Source organism: Diadema setosum, chromosome 6, assembly GCF_964275005.1.
Source record: "Diadema setosum chromosome 6, eeDiaSeto1, whole genome shotgun sequence".
NCBI lineage: Eukaryota > Metazoa > Echinodermata > Echinoidea > Diadematoida > Diadematidae > Diadema > Diadema setosum.
In genome coordinates, this window is record NC_092690.1 from 26,037,240 (window position 1) to 26,053,845 (window position 16,606).

Here is a 16,606-nt window from a genome sequence, read left to right on the forward strand (position 1 = left end):
GACAGTACACACTGTAGATCCTTATAAAGTTTGCACAATTTCTAGACATCCTACACAAGGAGAAAGGAAACACAAAAGATTATCAAATTCCAATATCCAGTTCTGATCAATGTACAGTTTACTTTGTATTTTGTCTTTGTAGACATGCTAGAAACTGATTTACAATGCAGTGACCCGCAAAGTGCAGAAGAAGAGAAAGCAGTGAACATCACACCACCACATCACAATAACTACTAGTACATTTAATATACAATGTGTATTTAATCTATAAAAAAAAAACAAAGAACTATGAACTACAGTGTATACTTTTTATGTTGTGTTTCTGTCAACTTCATAAATTGCAATGCAGAAAGACACTTTACATTCACTGAAAACCAGCTCTTGCTATCATAATCACTTTGTCTTTCAAAAAAGTATTTTGTAATTTCACCTTAATAAAGACTATTAGAGGCAAGTTTACATACATGGACTCACCTCACAAGGAATTCTTTGACTATGCTCTGGGTCTCAATACATAGCAAACATCCTAGAGGTTAAGTTTTAACACACACCATCATGCAGTAAAATAGACAGCAAACCTAGTGTGATGTATAATACATTGTATCTAGCATACCACTAGAATAATCAGTATTCCACATACATGTACACTGTTTATATTCTTGCTTTGTGTCTACCTCACTCAAGCAGGTTGTTTCCAATGCAACCACAAAGCTTGCCCAAGGATTATTTGACCCAATAACTGATGTCACAGTAGACCCGAGTTCTAGCCACAATGTACAGATGTGACCAGTACCTTAAAAGTATATGCCACAGAATTGCAAGAAGCATATTGTTCATAAACATGTACATGTACATGTATGAAATATCCCATTATACAATGAGCCACTAAAACTACAAAAGAAAGAGAAATTTATGCATTAACTGCACCAATAAATGGATCTCCACATTCCTTTTAATAGCAGAATACTACATTGTACATTTAAATACAAATATACAGTTGTACCAACAACTCTCCAAATACAAAAATGACTTGATTGCTGTATTGTCTTTACAATTTGTACATAAGAAACTGAATTCTAACATTAAAGCTCCTGCAAGCAAAGGATTTTTAACTTAAACTTTATTAATAATCTGTTTCAAGAGATCCACAGTGAGTTTTTGATGAGGTCCTCTCGACCATAACTCTGCTAAAGCTACAAATTTCACAAGGACTGACCTTTACCTCGATAAGAACTTACGCAAAGGCTTACATGATCAAATTATGAGTTGAGTACAATCTCAACAACTCCTTATCAAAGTTGCAGTGTTACAAACAAGTTTGGTCAGCTTAGGCTACATGTATGTACAATATATATTACATTGTACACACGTACACGAGTTGTACTGTATGTACAGTACACACTGTCCATGTATTTGCCAGTACTGGAATTGCTACTGAAATATTTGTAACCCCCTCCATCCTACCCCATTGGAATCAATTACATAAGAGGTAAATCAATCAGAGCTTTACACATTGTGCATTGTCTAGCTTAGCTCCTTAAAACTGACATGGTTGGGTGAATGCATCACAAATATTTCAGATGCACTGTACACAGTACATAACACGTTGCAGCTCTCCAATCTGTTTTTGGCCCAGTTTGCATTCACACTGAGAAAAGGCCAAGACCACCTCCAGATCGTGGCCACATGCGCGGCCAATTTTGGCCCCGCATTTGGCCTTTTGCGCGTTTACACTGAAATGAAGGCGGGCTTGGCCACGGCCGAGCCGCGGCCGAGCCCCGTACTTTAAATGGGGTCTTAGTCCTTTATACACCATCTCTACATTATCACATAAATTCCTGCACTTGCATCATGAGCATCTACATACCAGCAGCAGTATGTACAAGTGTACACTAGTGTATTGTATGTCTAAAACTTTCTTTCATATAAATTACAAAGTACAATGACCTGGCAAACAAGCCATATAAAGAGGATCTACAGAGTTGTACCTTTATACACCTGTACATCTTGAGAATGATGGTGTTCATAAACACTGAATATAATGTACAGGTCCATACATCTGTACATAAAACAAATTCTATACTTCATACCATCATCATTTCTCTGTCTTCTAATACATGGTCATCAAGGAAATCTGGAGCACTAAACTCAAAAGAGTGCAGTCTGAGGGCATGAGTTCAGATGCAGTCACCAGCTGTCCAACTCATCTCACCCAGATAGAGTGGTCCCACACACCTTCAGCGGTGAGCGGCATATGACTATTCATGTTTAACTGTGTGCACAATGTGAGGGTAGTGCTGTCAAGAATCTGGGTCAATCATAAAGTAAGGGGCCCACCTTATCAAATAGCAGGCTTATAGCCATACACAGTACATTTAATGCAGTATCAGTAAAGGGAATGGTTACGATCTCATTCATGTTTATAGTAGGGGGACTGTTTTACGAGCACCTCGTTCAACTTTGGGTCCAATGCAGCGATGGCACAATGGAGTCACGAACATTGTTGTTGTTTTGAAACTACTCCGTACTTGAACACTAATAATACAAGGACATCATTATCCTTCTGTACCATCAGCTTACAATGAGCAACATTCTCCACTTCTGTACGAGAGAGATACAATGTACGTATGTAAACTTCATGACATAAAATGTTACTTGTTAATACATTGTAGCTGATCCAGCCTGATATACAACAATTCTGAATCTAATTTCAAAGAGGCAATCATCTAAAGAATTGTTTGGAATTTTTCACAACATGTACTAATGTATTTTACTGAAAAAAAAAATAAGTGAGGTTACCTGAAGATGATGTTACCAAACCAATGTGTACAAAATTTCTAAGCAAGACCAGTACACATTCACAAAAAGAACAGAGGGTTTGTTTGTTTGTTTGTTTGTTTGTTTGTTTGTTTGTTTGTTTGTTTGTTTGTTTGTTTTAATTCCATCTCAGAAGATGGCTGGATAGCCAGTATTCAGCTGCAATACAATTGTAGCTGGTCTTCCATGGGATCCAGTAACTTTAAGGCGGGACCACTTCTAAACACCCTGGTGACGAACAGATGTTGGGATTGCTCCAGAAGTCACTTCCAGCAAAGAATACAACCTGTGACAATTACTTTCTGATTAAATACAATGTTTTACTATCAACAATCATAAAAGTGGTCATCATGGCCACATGATGAGCCAAATATGAATGTGTACAATGTACAGGCTAATGTGTTTGTGTATGTTATGTTACACTGTACATACTGTTCTTTTTGTTATTGCTACTGTAGTTGTTATGACTTTAGTCATACTGAGAGTAATCATGTGACTGCTATATGGAAAAAGTTGTGTCTTGTGAGTTTCTAAACAGTGGTCCACAAGATGATAACTTGTACCAGTAATGGAGACTGTGTAAAATAATGCTATTTAAAAAAAAAAAAAAAAGACTTGTCACCTTCCACAATGAGTAGACATTTGCAGTAGTTGTACTTTATACATTGTGAAAGTACAACTGTAGCTCACATGAATTTTAATACTGCTGTATTAAAAACCAGAAATCTACACAAAGTATCATTCTTGTCTGAAAAACTGTCTGAAGTTGTGTCTGAAGAAAAATCAATTTAAGGAGCAGTTCTGTTGTTCACACAGAGTCACCGCAGTTGTTTCCAAAGCAGTTTTCCTTCTTCAACGTCTTCTTCTTTTGATGACACTCTTTCCTCTTTTCTTTTGGAATAATAAGCATTTTTCAAGTCTTGATTTACAGAACTAGACACTTCCTACTCTTCCTTAAAGACTTGTAATATTCGAACAAAGTACCAAACATTTTTTTTTTTTTTTGACAGAAAATGATTCTTGATTTACTTCACAGTCATATATCACCACCATGGCCTTGTGCTCTATACAATCACAACAAATTATGAAATATTACTCACAATGCTGGAGGTGGGATTAGTGGGTAGGAGAAAGGGACTGTAAATCTTCTAAAAGAGTCACAAGTTACACAGTCAAAGTCATGCACTGACTCACTACTTGAAGTCACAGTGCATGTAAACTGCTGAGTACAATATGTACAGATTGTATGCTTGCACACACAGCATGCACAACAACACAAGGAAACAGATCCAATATCAAAATACAATCTGTATGACTACAATGTCATGGAGGCTAGAGGTCCTGTTACACACTTTATACTATACACACGTGTGCATGGCTCAAAACACCACATGTCTCCTGTTTTGGTTCGTTGTGTTTTATTTTCTTTTTCTTCTTCTTCTTGTTTTGCTTGCTTGTTTTGAGATAATAAATGTATGCATTATCAATCTTTATGCAGACTACAAACTACAGCTTCTTGTATGTACTGTAATCCCCAATGGTACACGTAGAATACATTACTTACAATTTATGCAAATGAAGATTCTGCATGAATGCAGTAGTATAAATCTCACTCTAAAGAAATCAATATATTGGCTCATGTACTATACAACATCAATATGTGAAATTTCACACACAAATACACTGTACATGTACACACATACACATTAATTACACTATACTTACACTGTACACTAAAACCCACTCACTCACACACACTGCAGACAAGTACATAATTTGTCAATTGTATGATATCCTAATGTGAAAGAAGAAAAATATGAAGTGTTACATGTACATGTATAACAAAAGGCTTTTTACAGGGTGCCTATTTGCTGCAGGGGCCATTTCATTCATCGATGGAAAGGCCCAATCAGGTGTCACTTCCCATAACACTTGCGAGTAACTCCTGCTTGTGTTCTAAAGTGGGACTATTTGCACACATGATGTTCATTAGCTGTTTTATTGATGAATGAAAGTACCCCTGCCAGAAATAGGCACCCTGCCACAAACTGGGTTGATTACTCTACTGCATGTTGTACATACACTTAGAAACAATGTGTTTGAAAAATGCAGCTGAACCGGTACCTATTGCTAGAGATGTACAATGTAGGCCTACATATTGTATACTGATGCCTATAAAGTATGTTTTACAACCACATCTATACTGGAGGACCCTACTGTAATTAACACAATTTGGTTCAGCTAATGGGCAATTCCACGGTAACGGAAGGACATTCAGACAGAATTTTCACAGTTTAAAAAAGTACTCTAAGAAAAGTTTGATGGATACAGCATTTCAAACTACAGAGATGTATTACCAGAGCCAAAGACTATAATTTCCACCAAAATTTTTGTCATACCTGCTAAAGAGTAATGAAATATGCATATTAATGAGGTCGGTAACGGAAGGACATCAAAATGGACATGGGTTTTCAGGCAAATTAGTTTTTATCAAAACTCTGTGAAGTTTATGGAGCTATTTTAATTTGTTGGTATACAGTTTAATTGCCATAGTTTTAGCTATAATGGAATATATTTGACTTTCAAATATGTTTATTTATTTTTTAATTACACCACATAATGTCCATGTGTGTGTGGTAACGGAAGGACGGTAACGGAAGGACATGCAGATCGTCTGTGTAAAGTGTATGGGGAAGATGGGTTATGGTTAGTTTTTATTAAACCTCTCTAAGGTTAATAATTTTTTTCATATGTGGCAGGTATACAGTTTGATCCGAATAGTTTTAGCTTTACTTTTATGTATTCAACTTTGAAACATGTCACCTGGTTTTTTAATTACAGCACAATGTTTTCATTAAATGTGTGGTAACGGAAGGACAAAGAGCTTCGTGTGCATACAGTGAAGGATGTTATTTCCAACTTTAATGTTAATCCTTGTAGTCCAATGTGATATTTTTTCTTTCTTTTGCTTAATCCCCCGTAAATAAATCATGATTAAAATCTGCACACATCACCCTGGAGAGTAATCTACACGAGACCATAGTTAGATTGTTCAAAATACTGCTAATTCCTAATCATATGAATTGATTATGCAAATTTATTCAATAAATTACATTTTAGCCCATAGAATACTAATGTGAAGCAATTTATGGACATTTCTTGGTGTGGATCTTCATTTTGAGGTATTAAACAAATGTAGTGATAAAAAATTGCAAAATCAATCTCAATTCTTTTATTTTTTATTGTTTCTTGAATTTCTTTTGTATTTCTTTGTTTTTTCCCTTTTGTTGTTTAAGTGGTTTTTTTCCAAAGAAAATTGTTGCAGACCACTTTTTAAACATAGTTAAGCGAAAGTCAAGTAATCAAAGTGATCGAAAGAAAAAAAATTATCAGATTTTTATGAGTTTTATGAAAGAGCACTATTTCCCATAGGGTTTGTACACAAAATTACAAAATTGAGCCAATTTTGGGTCGACTTGCATTCAGGAAAGAGGTGTGGCTTCATTTGTTATTTGAATTTAGTCAAGGGTACTTAGAGTAGGTTCTGACACATTTGTGTTCTCATCTTAGGGATATTAAATAGCTAAAAACAGACTCTAAGTCCTTCAGTTACCACACCTTTGTCCTTCCGTTACCAGCTTCGGTAACGGAAGGACATTTTTAATTTATTTATAATTATTCAAAGAGGAGGGGTTTCGTGGATGGATGGGTGCCAAGTTATAGGCCTACCTAAACTTGCTTTACACTGAAAATTTTATGGTTTTTATATTACTATTTTTCATAAAATATTAAAAAGACCTCTTTTTGTGGTAACGGAAGGACAAAATACAAGGTCACCTTTAGGAAGTCACTGAAGCGTTACAAATCATGGAAACCGTAAAAATATTAAATGAACTGTTTCTTTCATAATTACTAAGTTCTAAATATAACAATTCATTACATTTATTTCTCAAATATTGAATACAGGCCATGCTACATTTGTATTATAATTTATGCATTTTTGAAAATTAATAAGGTTAGTTAAACAATTGAAAAATTGACCCCGAATATGTTATAATACTAAACATTTTTACTCAAATCAATAAAATTCACACTTTAAGCTTTCATTTGATACCAAAATTGCGTGGGAAATATGAATTTGAAATTTTAGATGTCATGTCCACTTTGGCGTGGAATTGCCCTAATGCAGTAGTATGGATACAGCATAAACTTCTATGATATGTACTGTAACAACCCATCACCATCCCAGTGCAGAGAGATATTCTATACAGGAGTAGAACTACATGTAATGTACATTAGACACACACACACACACACAAAAAAAAAAAAAAAAAACACACACAATTTCCAGCCACTCAACATACAGTACCACTGCTAGACATCATACAAAACCACAATGTAGAATTAGAAACAGACATCATAAGCAAGGCCAATGGTATACTGTAAGACATGATTAGCAGCATGAAATTTTCGCGAATTGGAGCTGACTGCCTTTTTCATGCCACATGGCATGAAATTTTTGCGAAGTGCCTCTGGCATTCAATGCACACATGTACGTGTATGTAGGCCAATAGTGTAGACAAAAGCCTTCGTTTGCATTTTAATTTTGCGAATCTTGGCTCTCGCGAAATTTTCAAAATTACAATGCACTCAAACATTCCTTGTTTTACACTTACAGTATTGTATGTTACTGGGTTGTGCATTCAAAACAAGTTAGGTTCTATCATAATAACCCTCTATAGCCCTATTAAAAAATTAAATGATAATAATGTGATAAGATTCATACAGTTACTGTCAGTACTCTGTTGTGAACTATTCCATCGTCCATACTCTCCATATCACCACGTAGTACAGACACAGACAAGTTCATTCATAATCTTGAGTGTTGCAATGACAAATGCGGGTATCACCAGTCTCCACAATGTCTACGTACGTGTATTACATTAGCCCTGTTGATTTCATGGTAATCATGTAGAAATGCACACCATGCACACCTACCATTTCCTTCCTTAATTTGTCAATGAAAACTTCTTGTAGCTATCAGAAATGTCAAACTGACGGTTTCATGAAATTTCATAGTCAATTACAGAAGAAAAGTAGCTAATTTTGACTCGAAAGTACGCCGATCGACGGTTTCATGAAATTTCATAGTCAATTACAGAAGAAAAGTAGCTAATTTTGACTCGAAAGTATGCCGATCGACGACTGTCTCAGCGTAGCATGATGGATGATCGATTATGTGAAAGAGCGATATAACGAGAATAATCGATCGTTGTAGTCTGTAATACAGCCGCTTGTTTGGTGTTTAACCACAATAATTACGTCGGCTCGACAGTATAATGTGGAAAAAAGAAAGTGATCTTGATGCGTCTTTTTTTTTATCGTTTCAGTTAATTTTCTCCTGCATGTGACTGTATATCTGTCAACATTTTTCGCTGACTAAATGATGGACGGATAATATGTGTACAAAACAGTAAAAGATATATGAAAAAATGGGAATTATCCATCATGAATATTGCACAATAAAATGGATTTCGACAAAACAAAAGCAAATACTGGGTTGCTGTTTTTGTATACATAATAAAAAATGAAATGGAAAAATAAATACTATCATAAAAACAATTACTTTCTACTGTAAGTTGAACTTATCAATCAAAAACATATTACCATTTCAATTTCAATATTCTGTTTCTTTTTAGGTAAAATGAGCACTTTATGAGAAGTCCAGAATAGTAATACATGATTGTATAACATACACTTTTTGTAATACTATTCTCATTAATTTATTAAATTAGGCCTATGAATGATGAAAATTACTAGAAACAAATTCCCTTTGAATTCAACTTCCTTCTCATCTTCTTTTCTCTCTCTTTCTCTCTCCCTAATAGCCCAACCTTTTTCTTCCACTTTTCCTTCAACCACATTCTATTCCCTTCAATACTATTCAAATTAAATAATTTAAACTAAATTATTATCAACTTTTTTCATGATAAAATCAATACTTGCCACAATTTTTAAAGAAAGGATCGATGTCTTAATCCTGGTATGAATAATCGTACCAATAATTTGAATAGTGGTAATCATGATAGTGGCAATGAAAACAAAGAACTATCACAATAGCTCACTTGAGCCTTCGACCAGGGAGGTGGTCCCACGCCTCCCTGCTTCGACTCGGGTGAGCTAACAATAAGAAAAAAAAAAATACGAAAAAGAAAGTAGGGCCTTGGGGCTACACGTATTGCACGAGTCGAGTTCGATATTGTTAGTAAGCGGCTAATTAGAGACTACCAGAATCGATTATAATCGTTGACATCGTTCTCTGCGAAATCGGTGCAGCCACTAGTTTAATACGTCGGAGACTATGGTCGCGACCGACGTACTTTTCAACTCCGATTTCTCATTTTTCTTACCTTTTCGGCTTTCTAATTCCATGAAAACTCTCTGATATCGTTCAATTTAGCATCTCCAATAGCTGCACAAAATTTGATTGACAAACAGCGAAGCGAACGGTAGGTGTGCATTTCTACACGATTACCGATTTCATTTGGTTCCTCAAAGTAGTGTCTTGCAATATTTCTATAGAAAGCATAATCACTAAACATTCCGCCTGAATTGACAATATTTTTGGGAGTAAGCAAAAATATATCCACTATATTGTGGTTCCATTCACTCCTCGTGTGTGCTGTTCCTATGAGAGTCTACGTTAAATTGCTATTCCACCCCTAGGGGCTGACACTGACGACGTACAGACCATCAGAACTGCAACAACATTCCGCCCGCTTGCACTGGCCGTGCGTTCGCATCGGCCCCTACCACTCGCTACCACACGGACCTGATAGTGAACAGCTGCACGCTAGTCATGACAGGAAAAAACAATCTCTACTGGACCAATATCGTCATTTTTACCTTCGTTCTGGTGGGTACATGGGTCGCCAATTTCACCACAGCAAAGTTCCCTTTCCCAATGGCTTTTTCGATTTCGTATTGTCCAACTCGTATTTGTCCTCGTGGTCGAGATATGCTTGATATTCCGTGTCCCCCACCGCCATTCGGCGGCTGTCGGACGGACGCCATTTTACTCCAAGTCTCAGCGATCCTAGTACTGAAGTGATCGCGATTGCAATGTATCGGAACCAAGACATTGTATGAAAAATAAAATCACGAACTTATTCCCCGTCTCTCTCCCTCTCTCTACTTCTCTTCTCTCTGTTTCTGAAAGTCTACATGTCAGCGACTTACAGCACTGTGAATCTTGCATGCAGAAAATCAAAACAAAATAAAACATTAGGAAGCCACAATTCCTATGGGGAATAGACGTGACGTCACGTTTGTTCAAAGTCAAACGAAAACGAGTTGCATCTGTTCTAGAGGTACAACAATATTGGGAAGACATTCAACTTTGGAGGTCAATGTATCAAATTGCTTCTTGACAGATAACAAGTACTCACTATATGCCTACATTGAAATAAAATACTGGCTGTATCTGTAAAACACGATATATTCGCGGCATGAAAATTTCGCGAATTGGAGCCGGCGGCCTTTCTCGCAACATGAAATTTTCGCGATTTGCCACTGGCATCCAATGCATATTGTGTAGGCAAGAACTTTCGCGTGCATTTTAATTCCGCGAATGTTGCCGCTCGCAAAATTCGCGAAATTAAGATGTACGTGAACATTCCTCGTGGACATAGCATAAAATTCTTGACTGATTTTTTCCTATTCTAGAAGGGGATATCTCTTTGGCTTGGAGACACGAGTCGCGCTGGTTGCGGAGATGTCTCCTCGACGTATCCGCGACGTCTGTGCGACGTCACACGAGACTTCTCATTTGACCTTGCGGAGACATCACTAGACCCGATGGCGACCTAAAATACTTGCGACGACGCAGAGACGTCGCGGAGACGTCTGCGCGACTGAGAAGACGTCGAAATAAATTAGACACCAAGAAAACGACCAGAAGTTGCTTCATTTTCAAGAATGGAGATGACCTTTTAGTATAGATGATTCTATATAATGTAGAGAGATCACATGCATGTGCATTTTATGAAATAAACAGTAAAAAAAACAACAACTAAAAAATACTCAATGGAAAGTCTCGAAAAGTCATTCCTGTTTTCATGTAAGTATCTCTAAATCAACACGTCTTAGTGCAAACCTTATGAAATATGCAATAAGACCTTTTAGTGTGGTTTAATATTGCTTTTGGTAGTTCTGCCAAGGAGGTACTAGGCGAGTACCTCCTTGGTTCTGCTGTATAAACTCCTTCCACATGTCCTAAATAAACCGTTTAGTTTACAGCGGTTTCATCACGTATATTCCTGACTATGAGCCAACTTTGAACTGATCAAGTCCGAGGCATCTTAATGTAGGGGGTAGGGAGGAGTGTCCAGCCTCCAAAATGAGGCGTATTTTGAAGAGGTACTCACCCTATAACAAAATCCACAGCTAACCTAGGCCTATATACCTATACTTGCAAAACTTATATTTCCTATTGTTTGATAATTTTTCCTGATTACTTTTGTTATTGTCTGTTATTCCTCTCTTTCTCTGCTCTAAGTCAATAATTCAGAGTGTGCTTATGTTGTTGTTGTTTGTTTGTTTTTTTCACGTTGAATTTTTGTTCTCTCAAGGCGACAAAATGAATGACTTAAGATGCCGTGATGGTGTTTCAGTCAGGGTATGCAGTTGCTACCCAATTAAAATTGATGATGGTATTTTTTGTCATGATTGAATGAGATGATTTTGTCATATCTAATATTTCATCAATATTTTGTATGCAAGTTCGTTTACAGTTAGTTTGGGTTTTTATACCGGGGTGGGGGGCAACAAAACTTTTATGACCATTGCACCGCCTGAAATTTCACATGCACACAACACAACATAATAATCATAGAGGTGTCATGATCTGGAGCAGTATTGACTGTTCTCCCTGAGATTGCACTAAAACTTGTGATTTCTTGTTGACAGAACGACAGTGTCCAATAAAATGTGTTTTTCCTCCTTCTGTTTGGTTATTTGCAATAATAATTGTAGTTTGGTGCAATTTGTTTTTGAGTATGTCAATAAGTCCCTAACGTGACACTGTCGTGTAGAAAGCAGTGTTGATAAATCACAAGAGCGCCACCTCTTGTCAGCATCCCACCCACCCCTCCCAGTGACAGTTATATCCCGTGTAAATAAGAAGAAGTCGAGGTCGAAATTGAATACTAGTACAAACTACTGTACATCGTAATACATGTAGTACTGTATAGCATGGAGTGTGCGTTGCTAAACATCCAGTTTCGAGTTTCAAAATCAAATTTCAAATTTCAGATTTTTCAGCAGCCGATAATTGTTATTTGTAAAGCCCGTGATACCTCCAGATCGAGTCTGTACCTCCTTTTTCTCATTGAATAATTGCAAGCTTTACGGCAACAGCTCGGGAGTCAGCGCTATTTTGTTAATGAATTGCACTATAATAGTAGAACAAGTAATATGGGCCTAGGCCTACAATAATACGTACCCAACCTGTCTGCTGTCAGCAGCTGGTCTTGTGCAGTGCCCGCAGTGCATGTGCGGCGAATCATTGCATCTAACTTTGAACCAATCAAAAACAACTACAATGTACCACGGGGAAGAAAAGTACAGCCAATCTGATCACGCCCACGCGTCCCACGCTTACTCGACCACGCCCACCTTATGCGTCACGCCTACCTGAAACTTTAAAAGGTACAGGGTAGGGGAGGTCCCTCGTTTGGCAATCCTCGAAGTCTTCATCAATGCTCTTCCTCGTTAATAGCATCAGGGCCCTGTTTCTTATGAGTATGCAATCAAACATAAGTCACAAAATCAAACATAAGTCAGGTATCAGCCAATCAGAATTGAGTATTCGGAGACTTACACTGTAAAAACATCGGTGTTAGATTTAACACCATGGGTGTTAAATCTAACACCAAGCAAACTTCAATAGAGGACCACACCCACAGGTGTAGAAAATGTATTGTGACGGTGTTAAAAAGTGTTCGCCTGGCACTTCGTGGTGTTAATTTGACACTGTGTCTGGTGATATTTTTGACACTGCGCTATACACAGTTAATTCAATAATGACACTGCATGGTGTTGATTTGATATTGGTGGTGTTAATTTCAAAGGTATAACACCCGTCCATCTTCAATAGGGGACCACACCAACTGGTGTTACTGTGGTGTAAATGTATTTACAGGGTTTTTTTTTCAAAAATCAAGTACTTTATCGGAAAATTCTCTATCGTCTTGTTGAAGTTCAAAATTAACAAGAAGTGCAGTAACTAAAAAACTATTCAAAAAACAATTTTTAAATTTTGAAATGACACCCGGAGGTGTTAATCTAACACCATGAATGAGCACCGGAAATTTAACACCAGCTCGGTGTTTCATATTTAACACCGGCCTTTTTGCAGTGTATGTTTGATCTGAACTTTTATGCAACAGGACCCTTGTATCAGAAACGAATAAACCTCCAGATTACTGACAGCACCATCTAGGATACTAGTACTACTTTATATTTGTATCATGTAGGCCTAGTTGGATTTTTGTTATCTTCCATTATACAGCTGCATTCGCAGGCCCTTCTCAAAATAACGACGACTACCGAAATCCTAAACCTCAGTGTTCGATGATGACCAGGTATAGAATGTCATGATGTGCTGACCTCTAAGTCTATTCATGTAATCAGATTCTGGCCGAGACTGTCGCGACATGTTAGAAAAGAAGATTCCACTTATGATGTCCTCTGCTAGTTCGAGTGCGTGTACAATGTTGTGGAGAAATGGGCAGTTACGTATCAAAAGCATGCAAAGTGCGTTACGAAACTAGAGAAGACGTAGTTACGTGCATCAATACCACGTGCGTGTGCACAGCAAACAAGTGAAAAAAAAAATGCAATACGTATTAATCAGGGTTATGGTAAAACATGGTCTCTGTGGATGATTAATGTCAAAGAACGGACAGCAGTGAGTAATGATGTCGTTCACAAAGGGTAGTTACAGAGAAATAGAAAACAAAAATATAGGAAATCTTGCACTCGGAGAGCACGCATCTTCGGCAAGGAAGATCACTGGCATCCAAATATTGATTTCAACTATACAATTCATTCATTCATTCATTCATTCATTCATTCATTCATTCATTCATTCATTCATTCATTCATCCATTCATTCATTCATTCATTCATTCATTCATTCATCCAGTCATTCATTCATTCATTCATTCATTCATCCATTCATTCATTCATTCATTCATCCATCCATTCATTCATTCATTCATTCATTCATTCATTCATTCATTCATTTATTCATTCATTCATCGATTCATCCATTCATTCATTCATTCATTCATTCATTCATTCATTCATTCATTCATTCCATTTCATTTCGTTTTGTTTCATCATTTTTGTTTCATTTCTTTTCATTTATTTCATTTTATTGAAGTCCTTCATTCATAGTTATCATGTAGATTTGATCATTGACCATCGAAACTTACTCCTAGCATTTTGAATCGCATTGATATCACCAAAAAACAAACAAACAAACAAAAAACAACCCCAAACCAAAACCTTTCAAAAACAAAACAACTGTGATCCGGTCCACTATCAAAATTTAATCATCTGTTCCTTGTGTTATTATCAACTTTTCATCCAAATTCGCTCATAATTGAGTTACATTTTGAAAACAGACAGGTGTCACAAATGTACACACAAGTAGTTATGTGCATGTATCAAGGCTGTATGCATGGTTGTTTTAATGTGTATGTACACAGGTGGACCAGAATAATGGAGAACATTCTATATGATATAGATATAGTACATACAGGCTGACCAGATCAGTGGAGAATTTTCTATGTGGTATACAATGTAGCTACAATACATGTGTGCATGTGACAGGAAAGACATTATAGCTCACTCAATCTAGAATGATTTAACCCATTCCAGAAAATTCTAGGAAGTGCTGGCTGAGTGAGGCACTGCCCTTGTAGCCCAATGTGATTGGTAGTTAATTTTGGCAATGATGTTATGCACATATTAGGCAGTGAGTCATCCAGGATTCCTGGAATTTGGACTTGCTAGTATGTTCAGGTATGTAGCCCCAGGTTGGAGAAAATTACAGAATGTACTAGAAAGGGGTGAATGGATAGTATATAAGCTGGAGAAATTCTGAGGTAGGCAGAGTACCCAACACCTCTGCTCTGAGAGTTACGTCACTTCTGGCTCTGAAGCGACTTGTTATAGTCAGTCCTGTGTTACCTGCTGACCTGCTATACAAACTGTGTTTGTGGAGATAAGGCCTGGGAGACATTTTGCCTGCAGAGAATTAATTTGCCTACGTTGGAGATAGACTCCATATTTTAGTGTCAACGGACATTATTACGGCAAAGCTGTTGACGGGCTGGTTTCTTTGCTGGACATTATAAAGTGAATCATCATTCAACGCATCAACTGGACGTGGTCGTCATAACATTTGGATTCTGCCCGTTTCCTGTGGATTCCGCACGTTTCGCTGTGGACGTACATATCGTGGAATTTACCCCGGATCTATAACGTGGATTATTGCAACCCGTGCCTCTGGATTTACGTCGGAGGAATCATTCATCGGTGCATCAAGGACCATTCATCTGTGCATCGAACATCGTAGTTAGACATCACCAAGGGACTATATAACATCGTGATTACGATTTGGGCTGTAATGCGTGTAAGTGATTTTATTACTGATTTATAATTGTTTCTCTTGATCATTATTGTACTGATGTGAAAACCGATTACGAGTCTGTACCCACAATATCACTGTTAATAAACCGCCTGAACATTAGTTGATTGTTTCTTTTGTGCGATCATTCTCAGAGTGATTTTGGTCGTAACAAAATTGGGGGCTTGTCCGGGAAGTGAATTTAAAGCCAAAACTTAGAATTTGGAACGCTCCGGAATCCAGAATATTAGTACAGACAAAATACCAGTGAGTTGATTGTTCAATTGTACATTGTGTGTAATACATTGCGACAATGTCAATCAGTACAATGGATGTTCAGGCATTTGTTCAGAGGACAGATTTGTCCCTCAAAGATTTGCAAAGGTTACGCAAATGTGATTTGACTGCTATTGCACAGCATTTAAATGTTGATGTTCCACAAGGTGTAAGAAAGGCAGAGATTCTTGACTTAGTAGCTGGTCACATGGAGCTCAAAGAAGAAATTGACACTTCAAATCAAGCTCAAATGTCTGATCAAACACGGCTTGAGCTTGCTAAATTGCAACTGAAGGAGAAAGAAATGGAAATGAAGGATAGGGAAAGGGCTAGAGAAGTGGAAAGAGAAATCGAAATGAAGAAACTTGAAGTGGAGCAACAACTGAAATTGCGTGAGATGGAATTGACTCATGCACAGACTGTTGGAAGTCGTGAAAGGGCTCCTTCTGAGTTTGATTTGGCTAGGAACATTCGATTGGTGCCAAAGTTTGAAGAAAACAGAGTTGATGCATATTTTGTGTCATTTGAGAAGGTGGCTGACAGTTTGAACTGGCCACAGGAATTTTGGCCCATGCTCCTTCAAAGTGTGTTTGTCGGCAAAGCAGCCGATGTGTACTCATCTCTCTCAAAAGAGCAATCACGTGACTATGCTACAGTCAAGAAAGCAGTGTTGAATGCTTATGAGTTGGTGCCAGAGGCATACAGACATAAGTTCAGAAATTCGTACCGCAAACCAGGCCAGACACATGTTGAGTTTGCTCGTGAAAAAGAAATGATGTTCGATAGGTGGTATAGATCCCTGAAAGTGGATCAGGA

The 16,606-nt window shown here is 37.3% G+C and overlaps 1 protein-coding gene across 1 annotated transcript in view; it reads right to left on the reverse strand.

Moving 5' to 3' along the window:
* The window catches only part of LOC140230046 (serine/threonine-protein kinase SIK3-like), a 120,641-nt gene extending 110,735 nt beyond the window's left edge, over positions 1-9,906 (reverse strand). The window contains 1 exon segment of the mRNA XM_072310253.1: positions 9,724-9,906. Within this exon segment, the coding sequence (XP_072166354.1) occupies positions 9,724-9,891 (168 nt within the window). The 5' untranslated portion in view covers positions 9,892-9,906.
* Positions 9,907-16,606: the final 6,700 nt, after the last annotated feature.